Source organism: Macrobrachium rosenbergii, chromosome 23, assembly GCF_040412425.1.
Source record: "Macrobrachium rosenbergii isolate ZJJX-2024 chromosome 23, ASM4041242v1, whole genome shotgun sequence".
In the NCBI taxonomy this organism is placed as follows: Eukaryota; Metazoa; Arthropoda; class Malacostraca; order Decapoda; family Palaemonidae; genus Macrobrachium; species Macrobrachium rosenbergii.
The window spans coordinates 44529469-44549468 of NC_089763.1; the positions used below are offsets into that span (position 1 = coordinate 44529469).

The window sequence follows — 20000 nt, forward strand, 5'->3', positions numbered from 1 at the left end:
TAATCTTTAAAAAACAGCAGAAATCAAATAAATAGTTTCAGTCAAAGTCTACTGGGTATAAGCCATAACCCAACTTACATAATTATATATAACCCCAATACCGTCAGAATCAAAATTACATCTCTTATAGGGAAAAATACCAGTATGTCTCCAAAAAGTGCAGAAAAAAAAAAAGGCAAATTAAACAGAAGACTGGAAAATCTCGCTAATATCTCAAAAACATACCCATACCGTTTTGTAATTGGAATGAACAAAGGATTATTGAGATACAGGTAATTTAACCAACTTCTTTGTTACATCAAAAATTCTACTGGGATATTAAGGTCTTGGATTCTAAATTGAGAATACGTTAAAACATTCATATCAGAATTTCTAATAATCGCAGTCTCTCTTTACATCAAAGTGGAGTGATTTACCCTCCAGCCACTGAAAGAGCAAGTAAATGCCCTGCACATTTTTTTTTTCTACAGCTTTAAGTTCCTCTTGACTCTCACGGACATATCACTCAACAAAGCAACTGGCTCTAGTCTATCCCACCGCAAAGAATACAATTTTTTAGGAATAATTCAATAAAAGTACCACTCAACAGAGCAATTGACATTAGTCTATCCTATAGCAGAGTATAATTTTTTTATGATTTCAATAAAACTGTCACTCAACAAAGCAACTGGCTCAAGTCTATCCCACCCGCAAGGCATACCGTTTTTTAGAAGTAATTTAGTACAAGTAAAAAAAAAGAGTAACTGACTACCCTTACTCTTTCATCCCAGGTACCAAGAGCTCCTCCTGCTGTCATCTGTAGCCTAATATCCTTTTATAGCAATATGAAACAACAATGGCTCCACATTCTTGCAACTACCGCAGTACTACTCACTGGAATTTTCCCTGGCGTCCTTTGAATCACCCATCGCCTCCTCTCCGTCAGGTGATGGCTTTTTCCGTCCCCTTTAACCGACCAAACTACGTATCTAGATTCTAAAAATACTCTTAACAAGGTCCCCGCTGAGCAAGTATTTGCAATCAATTAAATTTAATCCGTAATAATTACGTGGGCTTACGCAACGACAAACTCTGAGGACAAACTAGTCGAATAACTATGACGTCAATAACCATCAAAAATAGTCCATTACAACTCATGGAACACTTAATATTTATCATGATGAAGATGATTACTCTTGTTATTCCAAACAGGCTCCTGTGATCAAGTGGTTATCAGCCTTGCCTCACCACCACACGCTTCTGGATTGGGGAAAAGGGGGTGGGGATATGACCCATTTCTAGAAAAAACCATCCTGCCTCTGTTAACCTAAGCGGTGAGTTATGTACCTGGTCGTTATTCAGTTGTGGTCGATCACAATCAGAACTAAAGACATGGAGCTATTAACTTTATCCCTAAAGACTATCTGAGATCTTAAAAGCCATACCTTCTAAGAGTGGAAGACGTATGGGTGATAAAAGTCGGAGCAGAGGCAAACTTCCACATCACACAATATGCCGAAAAGTCTATCTGCGATGTAGGAAAAGAATGTAAAATATATACAACAAAAGTAAATCAAATTACTACGCAGAAAAACCTATATATCAATAAACATCGTGACATATAATATTTGTTTCTGAAAATACGATCTAGTCTTTCTCGAAGCATTACTGCTGACAGGCATCTATTCCAAAGTTCCACAGGATCAATAACAAAATTTCCAACCTAAGCCCCATACACGATATGTATACGGACACTCACATAAACCATGTTTGCTTCATCTCTACGAAATTTTCTTGAAAGACGTAATGCCCAAAAATGATGAAAACTGGTCTCCAGTCCACCAATAAATATATTAACACGTCAATATTCTTCGAGGGAAGTTCGAAACTTCCTCGATCCATTACAAGCTATAGGACTGTAGTCCATACTAATGATTTATACAGAATTATTCTGCTCTACAAAAGGAGCTTCTACAGAGGCGTCGTGGAGGTTTGAATTCTTCAAACAGCATATACATCTATATATGTATACATATATATGTACACACATATAAACACACACACGCGCACACACACATATATATAAACATATATACACATATATATACACACACACACAAACACACACTGACACACATATACAATATATATATATATATATATATATATATATATATATATATATATATATATATATATATATATATATATATATATATACATACATACATATATACATACATACATACATATATTATATATTATATATATATATATATACATATACATATATATATATATATATATATACATACATACACACACACATATACATGACCCAACCTCCTTGTTTAATGCCTGACTCAGACAAGTGTTATCTAAGTTTAATTGGAAATAATTCCCTGTTTGAGGCTCACTGCTCAGGCAATCGTTCATGAACTCTATCCCCACTACTTATTTTCTAATAAGAATAAAATTTCAAAGTCTGGAGAACGCATACTGAAGCCTAGAGAATTTAGGATAATAGGATATATTTTTATGGCAATACTAATGAGGAATCTTATCAGAATCCCAGCATATTTCCCCTCGGTTAACCTGCGCACTTATCAGCAATTTTCGTTTTCAACGAATGCCCTCAGTCTTATTTTTTCGAAGGAGAAGGGCTGGGGGTGGGGGTGGGGGGGAGGGGGATCAGCGTTAACGAGGTCAACGCAATATCTCACGACGCCTCACTGATCATTCTCCTTATTTCCTTCCCTTCCAGGATGCGCCCTTTTTCACTTCCGCTCTGCTATCTCCATATGCAACATATCGCTCTCTCTCTCTCTCTCTCTCTCCTTGATTGGGTTTCTTTTCATTTGTATATGATACACACACATATGCATTAATTGTCTATCTATATATCTATCTATCTATTATATATATACACATATATATATATATATATATATATATATATATATATATATATATATATTTATATATATATATATATATATATATATATATATATATATATATATATATATATATATACACCCTAGTCGACGTCGTTGTTTTAAAGAGCCTTCCCCAGATGTTTCCATCATGAACGGCTCATTTCGTAAATGGTTTTGGCAAATGTTTTCCAGACAGATGTCTTTCCCGACTTCATCTCTCCCTCGGACAGACATTCAGTTGGGCTGGCTTGCTATAAATACAGAGAGATCAAATTTATTAAGACTTCCATTATCATGTAATGAATTGGGTCTTTCAACTTAAAAAGATATCCCGTAAATCCAAGTCAGCAAGGAAACAATGTTTATAAACATTATTCTGTCCTTTACAGGCAGCAAAGAAACATAACTGGCGTCTTACAGGAGAAGCTTATTAATAATAGAAGTGGAAAAGACGCTAAAACTATCTCAAGAGATGAAAGATCCATAGATCCTAATTGATAAATAAATGAACAAATCTATACATCCTTGCAAGCAATGCGTAGATGACGCACTCAAACAGGCGCAGGAAAGCAAACTAAAAAGAAAAAAAAAATCTTTGGAACCTAACAAGCAAATCAATTCCTCATTTCGATAACCGAGCCAAATAGTATTTCAGCGCGATTATCAATCCTCGCATTTGATAAATCTGACGTTAATGGTTTAATGAAAAACGAAAATGTCATGAAAAAAATATGGAGTGTTAAATGGTTTTTGAAAGGTGAATATGATTTTCACGATTAAATGAAACTGTATGGCTGGAATAAAACTGGGTAAATTGTCATGTTTTGTATGTTTCATAAAACTTTCAGTAGATTTCAGTATAGAACATTTATATATATATATATTTTCGTCATATATATATATATATATATATATATATATATATATATATATATATATATATATATATATATATATATATATATACACACATATATATACATATATTATGTATATATATACATATGTACATACAAAGATTATCATATATATATATATATATATATATATATATATATATATATATATATATATATATATATATATATAATTTATATATATATAAACTTACAGTGTATGTTTGTGAATATAACTAATATCTATTAAAATTAATACACAAGTATCGTAAATTTCTAAATATACGAGAAAGCGTCATATTAGATACACAAAAAAACTGTTAATCATAATCAATAAGCGTAGAAACGAGTATGTATACACTTTACACAATCTAAAATCCTGTATAATATCTACTTCTTTACACAATCGAAAATGCTATATGTACAAATATGTAAAAAAAAAAAACCTTGTTACCTAGCAAGTTTCAAAAGCGAAGAAAAAAGGAACATGAAGAAGTGGAAAAGTAAAAATTTGATTCTCACCTTAAGCTGCCGAAGTTCCCGTAAAAACTGCGTCTGTCAGCGATCCAAATCCTCCTTTTTGGAATAGGAATTTACTTCGAATGTCTCCACCGAGGCAAGTTTGCTCAGAGGGCAGGCAGGGGCCGTAACGGAAGCCCAATAAGAATAAACAAACGAAAAGTAACACCACTTGGGGTTGCTACATCAAAAGTCCAACCAATCAACACAATTTCCACAAGCCCTGAGATTCATAACACTGGTACTTCTTTAACAGAAGACCACTTGACTCTACGGTTACAGTTCGTTCTTAGAATATGAGTAGAAATGGAAAAAACGATTTCACTTACTGGCTGATCGTTCGTTTAGATTCTATTCGGACTTTGTTTAGACAGACAGGGTTTTGGGATTCATCCGTTGTCGGCAGGGGGAAAATCGATGCGGAGGAAATTCATAAAAATAATCGAAGATCTTCCAAGTGAGAGCCACTCGACGCACTCGACGATCGATCAACTTTTTTTCTTTTTCGTTTAAAGAAATCGCACCGTGAGAAGAGGCAGCTTACTCGACACAAAACCAGAGCTTGACTTTCCCGGTAAGATCCGCCAAAGGCTACAATGGGGTAGGAGTTATAAACACTTTGTAGGAAAAGTTTCAGGCACAAATAGACAAATCTACGGGCATACGACCTTCGTAAGATCTCCTGGTTCTAATTTACGTACGATATGTGATAGAGCTGAAGCAAAGATCTAATCTGTTAAGAGGTCTTTTCGCTGAGGTGGAATCGAGCATTTAGCTATATAAAACCAGACCTAGAGATTGAAAACACTACAGAACACTGACTTTGAACTGCAAAAACATTAATACCGAGCCATTTGCCTAAAATCTAACGAACTCGATTATGGCCTCTTCCAAAACAGGAAAATGCCGTATTATTACAACACTGACATCGATGGGTTGAGCTTGTAGGCAAAATCATGCAACTCGCGACGTTCCCTCAAAATTCACCGTCAGGTGTGACTCTTGTGTCGTCAAAATACAGAGGCTTAGGGGTAAACCTCAGGAGTAAATGTGATAAATCTCTGGGGTCAACAGAAGATTGATGGTCCTCTGCAGGGGAAGTAGTCGATCAAATATGTTTCAAATGGGACAAATGTAGATCTGCAGGAAATAATTGCATAGGTTTCCTCGGATATAAACGCCCGGCGAACGGTCACCGAAAAAGGCAGCCTTGAAAATCAGGCTTATGAAAAATATATACCAGAATATCAAAATGATTCAGCAGTGTTGAGGCACTTCAATGTTATTACTAACGATCAACTAGGTTTTATGTACAACAATTCTGTTCACACGGGCAAAAAATCTCTCCAAAAACCAACGACCTTTCAGCAAATGCACTCGAAAATCTCTCCCAAAAAACCAGAACACTTCGAAAAGACCAGCTTTGAGATACAGCCACCAAAAATGCAATTCCTCTGACAAAAGACAATTTCCACTCCTGACGATGCAACGCAAGACGTTCAAAAAGTATGTACAAAACGTCAAATGTAAGTCACTTCCATATACAATACTTATATTTACACTTTATGGAACTGACGATTGTCTGAGCCTTTGCTAATGAAGCACCAAAGATGACAAAGAGTTCTACAAAAATAGCTACTTTGAAGGATAATAATATTTAATTATCTCTCCTTCCTGCTTATAAATACAAAAGACATTCAAAACCGCCGATGCGTCAAAAAAGCATCAGCATTAGAATTATTACCTCAACCACCGAAGTTTTTCTCCGGTGTATCCAAGTCAAAGGGAACTCCAAAGTTCCTTTCCGAATATTTCCCACGAGGTGTGTATGTTAGAAAAAAATTCCCGCAAAAGATTCTTGCAGAAGCTTCCAAAACTCACCCGGTAAAATGCCCGTCCAAAATGCTGCCGAAGTTTGCGGATATAAATAGATTCATGGGACTTCAAAAAATATCGATTTGACTGCACAACACCCGCTCGCTCAGGGGTACACAAAATATAATCACAAATACAAAACTAATTTTTGAATACCGTAGCTGAAATCATTGATGAACGATTATAAGAAGCCAATTTTCTTTTATAAGAAAGAGATATATACGACGAGGAGTAACCAAGTTGAGAGGAAAATAACCAGACACGTAACTTCTAACAATCACTGAGAAAACAAGCATAACACAAAGCAATCAAGGAGCACACGTGAAAAGCATATGCCTGTACACAACATATAATGATACCGAGAGCCTCTTCTCCTCTCCAAAGAAACGACAGAGAATCGTTGTGTATCGCGAGCACACACCCAAAACAAGAACTCGTTCGGTCACAAACAAACAGCTTCAAATACAAAACGTTATCGAAGAACTTTTCACGGTAAGAACAAGTTGCGGTTCTGTTTTCATTGATCCAGGTAGGCTATTGCTTCAAGTTTTCCAGCCAAACTTCCTTTTAATAAATGCCATCGAATCAAAAGCAGCAGCAGCAACCTCCAGCGAGCACGGAGGAGTTACAGCACGTGTATCCGGCACTCGAGCTCTTGCTCTCTCTCTCCCTCTGGAACGGCTGGCCCTGGAATGGAGTGAGTGGTGGGAAGGCCACACACTTTGTAAGACCCCAACCACTCGTTTCCAGCCAACTCTGGAATCGACTGCCGGACTCTTCCCAGTTGCGAAACGTCGCTGGACGCGAAATATTCTTATCATCACCATACTCTTTTCACCTTCATTATCCTTTTTTCTTTGGTAATGGCCGCGGAGTTTTATTAAGTGTTTGACGCCGAATTTATGGAACGTGAATACAGCGCCTTTGTCTCCCGTTTATCGCTCAAAGTTTGCCCGTAATTTACGACCTCTTTAAAAGAACTTTAAAAAACCACAAATCAGTGGGGCTTGACCTCATTCCGAGACTCGGTGTATTCCGTGGATAAGAGTGGCACAATGCATCATAACAGATAGAACCGAAAGAATAATCGATCGCGGCTACCCAAAACAACAGTTTAATAACGGCACAGACGCAATGGGGAGAGGAAGCACTGACATGACAGAGACGAATATAGAAATAAACGATCATAATATGGTTTGTTTAAAAGTAAATGTCATTTATCCCTAATTTACAACTCACACTACTATTACCATTGTTAATATTGCAAACTCTACATTCTAAACTTTTGTTCAAAGCTCGCGAGAGTTTCATACAGCCGGAAAGTTCAAGATATGACATTCGGAAACTAGACTTCGAGTACGAAAGAGCAAAAGACCGATGAAACTACAACTATTCACAATCGCCTCTCAATTATTCATTTATTGACTGTGCGTGAGCGTTTGCGTTGATTGTGTTGTTGCAGTTGTTACTGTTGTTGTTGAAAAAGGGTGGGGGTGGGACGGAGGGGCCCTGATGACTTGTGAGACCTAAATTAGTAGTGCAATTTCTAATTATGGATTTTCTACACAACAAATGCTTAGATAAAAGGCTTAAACCATATTCGTTTATTTCTCTAAATATTCTAGCATATATATATATATATATATATATATATATATATATATATATATATATATATATATATATATATATATATATATATATATATATATATATATATATATGTGTGTGTGTGTGTGTGTGTGTATAATATATACATACATTATTACGGATCTCCGTTGCTATCGTCTCTTTGCTTACTCATCGTAGGGGGTCAAAGTCATGTGATTTAAGGGGTAGGCACCCAGGGACCACACAGAGAAGAGTTGAAGAGCACTTTTACGGAGTGGCATTCGCATTGGGTCCAGGTAGGAAATTAAATTGTTCACTTGGGGTGCTTAACGCCAGGGAAACCGAACGTCCCAGATTTTAATCCCTTCTTTTATCTACCTCCTACTGTGCGAGCTCTGGTACTGGTTCTCGAATATTCTTTCCAGATGTCAGCTGATGCCCAAATGTTGGAAACAAACAGCACCTACCCTCAGGCGAAATCGACAGTCATATAAGCAGGCCAGGGCCTGTGTCCGCTCTCAGTCTCACTCAGTCCGCCTTTTTGTCAGTAGAGAAGTCTTGTTGCCACCAAGTAGCCACAACCCACGCCTGTCCAGCCTGCCCTTTCTCTACAGCACTATTTCTGTGATCTGGAAACCATTGGCCACAAGCGGCTACGTGAGGTCTAAAGGAAGAAATTGCAGCTTATCCAGCCATTACCGCAAAGTGCACGCTGCAAGGCAACCCATGGTATGTCTGTTGGCATTCGAGTTTACCAGTTCTCTGTTCCGTATCCTGAATCTCTCATTCCATTTCATAATTTCTCTCCTCAGTAAATACTCTTTGGTATCCCGTTACCCAGTGTTCAAGTGCTTCCTTGTGTGAATTGATTTCGTGAAGCAATCGTCCCTTGCTAGTGAAACCTTAAGTTACTCCTCCCATGTGCTTATAATTGCTATGAGAGAAAACACATTTCCACGAAGCTTTATCTGGGATTATTCTATTTCCAGACACGTGTTATATGTTCACCCTCGTTTTCCGGAACATCCATCTTGCCTGGAGAATCCTACCCCTCCTGTGGCAGGCTTATCAACATGCAGTGTTGCAAGAAATCTGTACTTGTAGTTGAATTCATAAAGGAACCAAAATCTGTATTACCCAAGCCACTGGCTCCCTGTTGTGCTGTTAAATTTTATCATTAATTTCCTTATTGCAAGTACAATCAGTATTTGGTTATCCTGTTAAATTCTATCAATGATTTTCTTTACTGAGAGTTGAATCAGTACTCTATTTGAATTACCATAATTTGTGTGCAATAAAGTAGGATCTTGTATTGATCAGAACTTTCAACTGGCGACCTACCATTATCCTTATATGTGATTTTGTCTGATCGTGTGTTTTATGGTGCTTACGGCTGTCTACAGTGAGCATTGTTCAAGGCTTATCCTAATTAATATTCTATTAAAACAATCAACCTGTACTAAACGTAAATATATATATATATATATATATATATATATATATATATATATATATATATATATATATATATATATATATATTTTATATATATATATATATATATATATTTATATATATATATATATATATATTTAATCAAAAAAAGATCATTCAAAATAAATACTGTACTAACACTGTTGTACAAAGTAAATCAGGAAATAAATCAAATACCTATACTATCTCCTGCTGTAAAAAAAATAAGAGAAGTGTTCACCAAACACTGCTTCACTCAAATGAAATGTGATATATCAAATCTACAGCACATTAACTTACGTCGTAGAAAATTGGAGACGAGGAGTACGCTGTACAAAAATGAAACTCATACGTTTCACCGAATAAATGTTGTATTGTTTTCATCAGTCGCAAAAAAAAGACAAATAAAATATTTTATTACCTTACATCTTGCGAAATAAGGCGAGAATAAAGACAACAACTTCGTTTGTAAGGGACAAGGATAAGAAAATCCCCAGTTCCTTGGATGGTTCACCACTACCACCCCTCCCCAAAATTCCATTAGTAATGGAATTCCTCTAGTACACTGTCGGAACCTCTAAAAAGAAACACAAAACAGTCTTCTCTGTGATTCCTCCCGCAAGGGAAACGAGGAGATATTGCTTAGAACAAAAATGGTCGTCCGTAGGACTTGCTTCTTCTAAATTAAATCTCCTTACTAAGAACAAAAAAGTGGGGGAGTGGAAGGGAGGGAGTGAAGGTGGTGACAATCACCGGGAAGATAAAAAAGTAATATGAAGGAGAGAGAGAGAGAGCTCACAAAAATTTTCAAGATGAGAGAGAATGAGGGGGAAAAGCTAAAATTTTAAAGATAGCTGAGAAAAGGAGACACACCACGATGAAAAAAGAGGAAAGAGGGGGGATTAAAAGCAAAAAAGAAAAATAAACAAAAATAACAATAAAAAATCTAAAAGATATATTCACACCTGTCCGCCAGTCTACTCTCACTAAGCGCCGATTGAACATCAAAAGCCTCGATAAATCCCATTAAACGACATATGAATGGAAAGTGTAAGTAGGGGCTTGCTTCATTTTCATCTGGACAACCAATACGGAATCGATATAGAAAAAGAAAAAAATAAAGGGCGTTTCAGATGGGAGTCACGATATCACCTTGACATGGTTTAAGGACGAGCGTAATTTATAGACTAGTAAGATTCGCCAGAAGGATATCCTATATAAACCAAACAGAACTGTCAATTGAGCTACTTAATGTTCAATAAGTTGAAAACAGTTAAGCAAAAACACAGACCAAAGCAAACAGGTGAAAAGTAAAATGCAGAACAGAACAATTAGGGCCAAATCAGCACTGCAAAGACCCTATAGAACCGTCTACAACATGGCTCGGGAGGCAAACTATAGCGCCCCCCCCTCCCCCAACATAACATCCCAAAGAAGCCAGCATGCGAGGAGAATAAACAGGAACACACATTTTCTAATCATGTCATGAAAAACAAAACAGAAGTAAAACACCCCTTCTGTTGTGTAAAATATATGAATATACGAGTAAAAGAAACAGAGAACAGTATGAATTTATATAAAAACATCATTGAGTGAGTATCTATTATTTTCAGCTACCGAACGGTGACCTTCACATAATTATGAGCACACTGTGCGCATGCTACAATGAAAGCAAAATAAGATTACTTACTATACCTGTAATGTTCAAATACTAGATATGTTAACCCAAGTTCTCCCCTAAAGAGTTATGTTTTCACTCATGATTTCAGAAACCATACAAAAAATCCAGGTCTCCAAATTAACCTATTTCATTTACATTTTTCATTGTGATTTGTGACTTATCGTTCCTCATTCTTGTAGCCTCTGTTGAATTAGGCGCATGAAGCCAAGAAAGATTTCTTCACCAAGAAAACTAACTATAGTAAGAGCTACATTGTTCTTATGATATTTTTTTCCGAGAAAAGAGGCAATAATGAAGGATAACGTTAAGCAAAAATTTAAAACCCGTTCTCAAACCGAATAGCTTGTACTCTGTTTCCCTTCTTTGCGTGTACGCACCTAGAATGCTTTATGGTCGTTGCAAAGCCAGTTTATATATCAGTCAATCAATCAAGTGCTCCTTAGTGAGGATGTGTACTATGAGAGACACTTACATTTTGAGCCAAAAACAAGTACGCACAACTGGGCGTTTACGTGATAAATGATGATGAATGTAGCCTGTGTGACAGCGTGTAAAAAAATCCTGACAAACACACACTTTCCTGGAAGGCTCGCATGACGTCGAAGTATAAGTAGAAAGAATAACGAGGAATGAGAGCCAAAAATCACAGACATAATTATCTACGCCAAAGGGGGTAGGGCCTGACATTCCATCACAAAAGCTGGCAACCTGTAAACTCGTGAAAATTTAAAACAAATCTATAATCAGAACTTTGTGACCGATTACTGGCCTAATTATCGTCTACCTGGAATCGAGTAATGACGCTGGAAGAGAGAGGGGAAAAAGGAGAGTCCGTTCCAGTAATCATTAAACTATTATGGCAAGTTGGTGAAACAACTTGTAAAGGTCGAATCATTTATACAAAAGAAGTTTGTGACAAGTTTCCGAAAGACCCATCAGCCCATATACGTTACAGACTCCACAACGCTTCGTAAATGTACAAAGGTACAAAGTTCACGGTGACAAGTACTAATAATTCAGAAGTCGAGTACTAATAATTCACGAAGAGACGTACTAATAATTCAAGGTGCCGGAAGCACGCTGAATCTAGCTCGGTTTAGGAGAAGAAAAAAAAGTACCAGGAGACCTTTCAAAGCAAATGACCTTTCCGGCCCTCATGGCAAGAGTAGGAATGAAACATAAATGGATCATGTTCTAAAATTTTTAAAGCTTCAGGAACGGAATGGTGGACTTCAGCCGGGTCATCAAAATGCAACTGAAGTGGCCTAACTCAAGAATTATGAAAGGATGGTTTGTTATTATATGAAACTAGTAATTCTTTCGATGATACGAAAAACTGGAAAACAAAAATACATGGCTACTCATAACTACTACTTTGACTACATGCCGTTTCGCCTTTAAGGAAGGAAGTGGTTGCAGGTGTAAACATTTCGTCTCTCAGCAATTTTTGGGGATGAGGTAGCTAAACCCAGGTCGTTCGTTTACCACTCTGACAGCGACTCATCACAGATGACGAACTACCAAGCACCTGATTCAAAGATTAGGTCTCGGTGGCGTCGGTCTAATTCGCCATCCAATGGACGAGACCCATCACAAGGCCCATTCCCGCACAGAAGCGAAGCGATCTCGAGTTCAACGAGAGAGAGAGAGAGAGAGAGAGAGAGAGAGAGAGAGAGAGAGAGAGAGAGAGAGAGAGAGAATATTTCTTTATTGAGCACCAAGACTCTTCAACGCAATATTTTTTTAAATAAACAAATAATATTACTAGGAAAAGTAATGAAGCTGAACACTTATCATGAATGCAGTTTCTTATGAAGAAAATTCCAATCAATGACAAAAAAAAATACAAAAAAGCAATTTGAAAAAATAAGAAAAATGGTAAATAACTCTAGAAAAATTACTGAAAAAATACACTTTCAAGAAAAATTGCCTATCAACATACACGTGTAATAAATTACTCGGTGTACTCCAGACAATTCAAGACAAGGGGTATACCAAATTGAAACTGGAAATATTACGAATAAACCCGTTCAAAATACAGATGATTTTGTTTCCTCAATTTCAGTATTATAATTATTATTATATTATATCACCAGTATAAGCGTTTTGTAACAACAGGGGAGTTATTTTTTTACCGTGTTAACGCACCAACTTTTATCAATATAAATTTTAAATAACTTTACTTTCCTAAGTTTTACTTTTTTCTTTTCGAAAATATGATTCCCTCAATATGGTTCTCCACCACTGTACGTGCGATTATTTAAAGAGAAGCATTTACCTTATTGCACTGAAGGGCACACTAATCAATCTCAATCTCTCTCTCTCTCTCTCTCTCTCTCTCTCTCTCTCTCTCTCTCTCTCTCTCTCTCTCTCTCTCAATACCGATATAAAACAATAACGAACGTGTATGTTGGTGGAAATAATAGTCCGAGAATTTTGTGTTAGAGGTAAACAATTAGAATTGATAGCCACTGCCTCTTCTTGAAAACATAATAATAATAATAATAATAATAATAATAATAATAATAATAATAATAATAATAATAATAATAATAATAATAATAATAATAATAATAATAATAATAATAATAATAATAATAATTTCAATATTTTACCTCGACTTTCAAATTGACGACAAATAAAAATATGAGGATGGGAACAATAAGAAACAATGAGGAAAAGGGAAAATGAATTTATAGGTAAGCTACCCTTCACACGTAAACAGAAAATGGGTCGGCGCGGGTCCCTCAGAGAAAACGATCATGGTATTCTATAGTAATTTGATTGGCCATTTGCCGAACACACAACACTTTAAGTAACTAGCATTTAGCTGATTTTCACTTACCTTATTATTTGAATTTTTGGCGTCAGATTTGAGATCTTGTCTGTTCGTACTCCCATCTGAAAGAATTAAAAAATAAAAACATTATTAAAACAGATCGAAGAAATGTGGACATCAAAGTACGTACATTTCATAAACATTTTACCAACGATACACATAAACACAGGAAGCACGTTATATACACATACACACAGGCACATTATATATACACACACAAGCACATTATGCACATGCAAAAAAGCACATTAAGTCATGTGATCATCAACGACAAATCGCTGATATAGACGTACATGAAACTTATCTAGTAAATTCTTTCAAAACATCAACTTTTTAGGAGAAAAAATCAATAAACAATTGTACTAGCATAATTCCAAATTCATTAAAAATTACTAAAATGATAACTAAATTTATGTAGCTTTATCTCCCTTTTCATGCACTATATATACAATATTATATATATATATATATATATATATATATATATATATATATATATATATATATATATATATATGTGTGTGTGTGTGTGTGTGTGTGTGTGTGTTTGTGTGTGTGTGTGTTTTAGAATTTGATTTTCCTATGGAAAATGTGCTGACAAGCACAAAAAAGGTGAGACTTAAACATTGCAAACATGGTATACAGCATGATAAAACAACAATTAACAATCAAGTCAAATAACAGACATCATAATTACCAAAGACACCACAAATAACAATAAAACAATGCTGCACGCGAGACACAATAACGAGGTCACAGCGTATTCCAAAACAAAGCATGATAGAGAGGCTCGGCAAACACAACCCTCCAGTCGCAACGCCCCCCCTCTTCTCTCTCTCTCTCTATCTCTCTCGCTTACATCCTAAACTTCCGGTCATCCGTAATCAGTCTGCCAATGCACACCCATACCTCATGTTGCTTCCATTCAAAAGTCAGACGTAAGTCACCAGTATCTAAGGCTCAAAATCTCCCGCCCAGGAATATCACAGATTATTTGACGCACGTACCCAGAGCAATCAGAGATATCCCTCCCCCAACCAATGTGGCACTTGATAAGCAGCTCTGGGCCGCATATGCCGAAGGTCTAATCTATTGTGAAAACCAAGCCCCGACTTATTACCCAGCCAGCCACTGTCAGTGATGTGAATAGTAATCTCACACGACTTGCCAAAATAGATGAAAAGAATGGCGCCGAATGAGACAGACAGAGAGAGAGCGAGAGAGTAAAATTACACCCTGGTTAGAAATGATAAAACAAACGAAAAATGGATAAGCATAAACATTTGTTCAATATTAAACTGTCTCCCCTAAAAGGAGGTGGTTGCGGAGGAAATAAAGAAAACAAGGTCACTGCTACATTAATACTTAAACCTTTAAATCATGGGTTCTCTTTGCAGAACTTCCGCAACATTAAGCGCTTTATACAACAACACAGACGGATCACCAACATTTCACCAAAAATACTGCACCACTCAACTCTACCTTTACGGCACTCTAGCACTTCTGCAAATTAAGGGCATTTCTTCCTTTCAGACCGTCTAACCAGTCTTCGTGCAGTCCCTCGCTCCTCACTCCTAAACACTAATTCACCAACCTATCGTCCTCCATTCTTTCCGAGTGACCACAGACTGTAAGTCGCCTCCTATCCGTAGTCCAGGTTGTGCATTTCAGGCTTACCCAGTACACAGACTACTCCATACTGTTTGGAAGTTACAAACTTAACTGTCAACCATTTGATCAGTCTTCCATACATTTTACTTCCAGAATGCGAAATGCTCTTCCTCAGTCATTCATTCTACAAATGAAGGGAAGTTCATAACACACTTCCTCTTGCAGGCCCGACAGCCAGAAATACCACACTTATAAGTGATGAAATTTTCAAGAAAAAAGGTTGATAAGAACTGAGGCTACATCGAACATATCCAGAGAACATATGCGCATTTAAAATGTGATACAAGCATGTCAGAACTGAAAACTATATCCTGATTTGTATACATACATACATACACACACATATATATATACAGTATATACATAAATATGTATACATATATTATATATATATATATATATATATATATATATATATATATATATATATATATATATATATATATATATATAGTGTAAAAATTTTCACGCGTAAAACACAGAATACTCGGCTGAATGATTGCAGATGGTGGGTTCCAGGCTATTGACAGAGTGAAGACAAGCAGATGGTGGCAAAGGAGAAAAGCAAGACTAATGAGATATCGTGGTGCAGAAAGACCAACGGAGGGAGAATTACGCCCGCGTGAATTAATCACTTTTCGTTCCAGTTCCGTTAACTTGGTCGAATGAGTAAATCAACTGGGCTAAAGAGTATTAGTGTACGTTTAAACTCACTTAAAATCCATCACAAAATCTACAAGAATACTGAAGAAAATTACTGGACCAGAGAGAGAGAGAGAGAGAGAGAGAGAGAGAGAGAGAGAATCACTTAACATCCATTACAAAATCTACATGAATACTGACGAAAATTACCGGACCAGAGAGAGAGAGAGAGGCCTTGATTCGTCTATGGTTTTACAGTAATGATTGTCCTACGAAACTGAGGGTTTGCAGTTCGAAACTAAAAAAAAAAAATAAATAAATAAATAAATAAAATAAGTAAATAAATAAATAAAATGTGGAAAAATAGATAAATAAAATGAACGACAGTCAAACCCAACTGATGACCCACAGCTTCAGTTTATTAAGATTTGTGTTATTTCCTTCATTCGCAGCCAGCAGCTACGTTTGGAATTCATTCCTTCAAAAATATATGAAACTTACATTCGATGCAGATTAATATTAAATTTAAGAATGCATACCATAATGATTTAAATTTATTTAATTTCTAGAAGGAGAAAACTGAGACCTCTTGAATTATAAAAATAAGAATGTATTTCCCGTTTTAAACAAAGTACGGTGAACTGTGGTTGAAACGAAATTAAAAACCAATGACACATTGCGTAACTACAATCTGTTCACCAAAAACCTGGAATGCCCCCTTTTACATAACAGCACGCTTCTGCCGGGTGTATAAACGATAGTCTCTCTCTCTCTCTCTCTCTCTCTCTCTCTCTCTCTCTCTCTCTCTCTCTCTCTCTCTCTCGCGCGCGCTCCCGGTCAGGCAGCTATAATCCGTCTGTGCCTCGAAAGGCAGAAAGAGATTCTACTGTGCAGTTTATACTCTCGCGATTTAAAATCGTTCAGAAGGGTGTAAATCTCAAAACCTGATGAATTATAATTTACTTATCATTGACAGGTATATATATATATATATATATATATATATATATATATATATATATATATATATATATATATATATATATATATATATATAATATTTCTACAATAAATACGAACATTGTTGTTGTTATTGAATGACCTACTATATCTTTCAATATCATCAGCTCATATCCAAACATTTTTCCTAACTGAAAATATCGTATGATCATTACTCTGCTACATACTTTTCGTATTCCTCCATTGCTCTATTTACGCTACACAGACACAAGCACACCATCTTGCTTACAAACACTGCTATACAGAAATATGGGCTTATTACATGCATACATGCCTCAAGGGCCTAATCTTTCACAAAGGAAGCTTTTTAGTTAAGTGTTAATATGTTTTAGTGCCAACTAATTTACGATAAGTTTCTTCTCCTCTTCTGTGGGGTTCCCTTCCTATATTCTTTAACATCGACGAAAAACTTCAACTCCGGAGATTCAGCAAACCGTATCAAATATTCTCTCTGTCGTTTACAGTGATTCTTAAGTAAACATTTGCACAGTACTCTTTGAAAAAAAGAACTGCAAGGAAGGTTTCAAGGGATAACTGTCTAAATGTACAAACTTTAAATGTAACTACCTAAAACCGCACATATTAACGAAAAAATAAAGATAATCCTACATAGGAATATAAAACAGCACAAAATTAACTAAAGTTGACACGCTTTAATCTTCATACATACACACACACACATACATACATACATACATACAGCACATATTGATAAAACGAACGTATTTCTGTTCGACATCTAAAAGGCGCTTTAATAAGTCAAACAAGAACTAATGGAAATATTATCAATAAAGACCAGTATTTCAAAATTACAACGTAACAGAACAAAAAGTAAATAAATAACAAACCCCACCAACAAATTTAGCTTATGAATCACGTGATTAGTGAGAGGAGAAAAAATAACAACCTTCATAAAAACCCGTCATGTCCGTTATTGATGTCAATGATGACATTAATCTCGGTTTTACTTTCATGTGCGGTTTCAAACGTACTAACGCTTACGGCAGACAGACAAAGACAAGAATGTAGGAGTATAAATCACGGACTGATCAATTACCTCACAGAAATGGAGTTGAAGATATTGGGTAGAGAGAGAGAGAGAGAGAGAGAGAGAGAGAGAGAGAGAGAGAGAGAGAGAGAGAGAGAGAGAGAGACTCAATATTGTTGACACTTTTACGTTTCACCTCACAGGTCTTGATGATTAACCTTAATCAAGGCATTGTGACCTATATATTATCTTATCTTTATTGTCGACATCACGTGATGAAGGTCAAGATTGGCTCATCCAGACGCGACTAATTCTATTTGCTCAGTACTCAGAAGTCAGCACCAGACATCATGGTAACAGATCCTTAAGATTACATAATGGTGTGTGTGTGTGTGTGTGTGTGTGTGTGTGTACACGTGATTGAACACCTGATACTGGGGCCATGCAATCCGCAATGAATACCATGTACCTACATCGTAAAAAGATGTTCCTCAATTAATTTACTAACAACGACAAAGTGAAAATGTGGACAAAGAAGGTTGTGCCTCATTACAAAGGTAGACGAAGAGCATTATCTGCACGTTTGGTTTTCTTACAGATGGAAAGTATCAGCCTTCAAGAAATGGTTGCATGAAAGACAAATAATATCAAATTCAAAACATCTCAAGTATACACACATACATGCTTACATACACACACATATACACATTTTTATATATATATATATATATATATATATATATATATATACATATATATATATATATATATATATATATATATATATATATATGTATATAAAATGTTCCCAGTGAATGGAACAAAGAATTAATATTCGTTTCTCTGTTCATCAACTACATCTGGAAGAACATAGAAAATTTAGAAAGTATTGTCACACTAACAGAAAGTTTATCAACTACCAAAAAAGCCAATGAATTCAACGAAATCTGCATATACATATATGTGTATATATATAATATATATATTCATATATATATATATATATATATATATATATATATATATATATATATATATAATATATAGTGTATGTAATTCGGTGTGTATAGTACATATACAGTATATAGTATGTAGCTAATGCAGTTACAACATAGCATGAAAAGTTATCGGGACATAAATGGCAAACCTCACACCTTGATGTAATATGTCAAGATTGCTCATTAAATTTTAGGACTGCCTGCACCTTAACGCTAACTCCATAAACTTGGTTATCGTAATTGGAGGATGTTTCAAAGATAAATATAGATAACCGCAACCCTTTTTGTCACACATGCAACCGTGCATGCTTAAAACAAATAACGGAAATATAAACACAAATATATGTGTGTGTGTGTTCATGTATGTATGTATTAATGCATGTATGTATGTACACACACACACACACACACACACACACATACACACACACATATATATATATATATATATATATATATATATATATATATATATATATATATATATATACATACACACATAATACAGATGGATAGATACCCAGATATAAATATTGATATGGCTGTGTGAATATTTGTAAAATATTCCCAAAGGAGCAAATATTTCATTTTATCTCCGAACTTTTATCGAAAATGCTGTCATTTCTCCTGCCTTGAACGAAGCCCACATCATAAAGATACCGATTACCCAACAGCATGAGGTCTCCAAGTACAGAATGTTTGTTGCGGTCTCCTCAAGTACCTGCAATAGATTCGTGTTTACCACCAAGACATAAAATTACGAAAAAAAAAGTATTGGGACGTGCAACTATAGTAACGTTATCACTCTTAAACCCCCAGCAACTAGCATGGTCATGTTACAGCACATAAATTGTTCTATCTGCAACAGA

The 20000-nt window shown here is 35.6% G+C and overlaps 1 protein-coding gene across 2 annotated transcripts in view; it reads right to left on the reverse strand.

Annotated features, from left to right (window-relative positions):
• The window catches only part of LOC136851575 (uncharacterized), a 1000137-nt gene that overhangs the window by 542823 nt on the left and 437314 nt on the right, over nucleotides 1-20000 (reverse strand). For both annotated transcript variants that reach the window (XM_067125846.1, XM_067125848.1), the window contains one exon: nucleotides 13819-13874. In XM_067125846.1, coding sequence (XP_066981947.1) covers nucleotides 13819-13874 — 56 coding nt within the window. The remainder of the gene's footprint in view (nucleotides 1-13818; nucleotides 13875-20000) is intronic.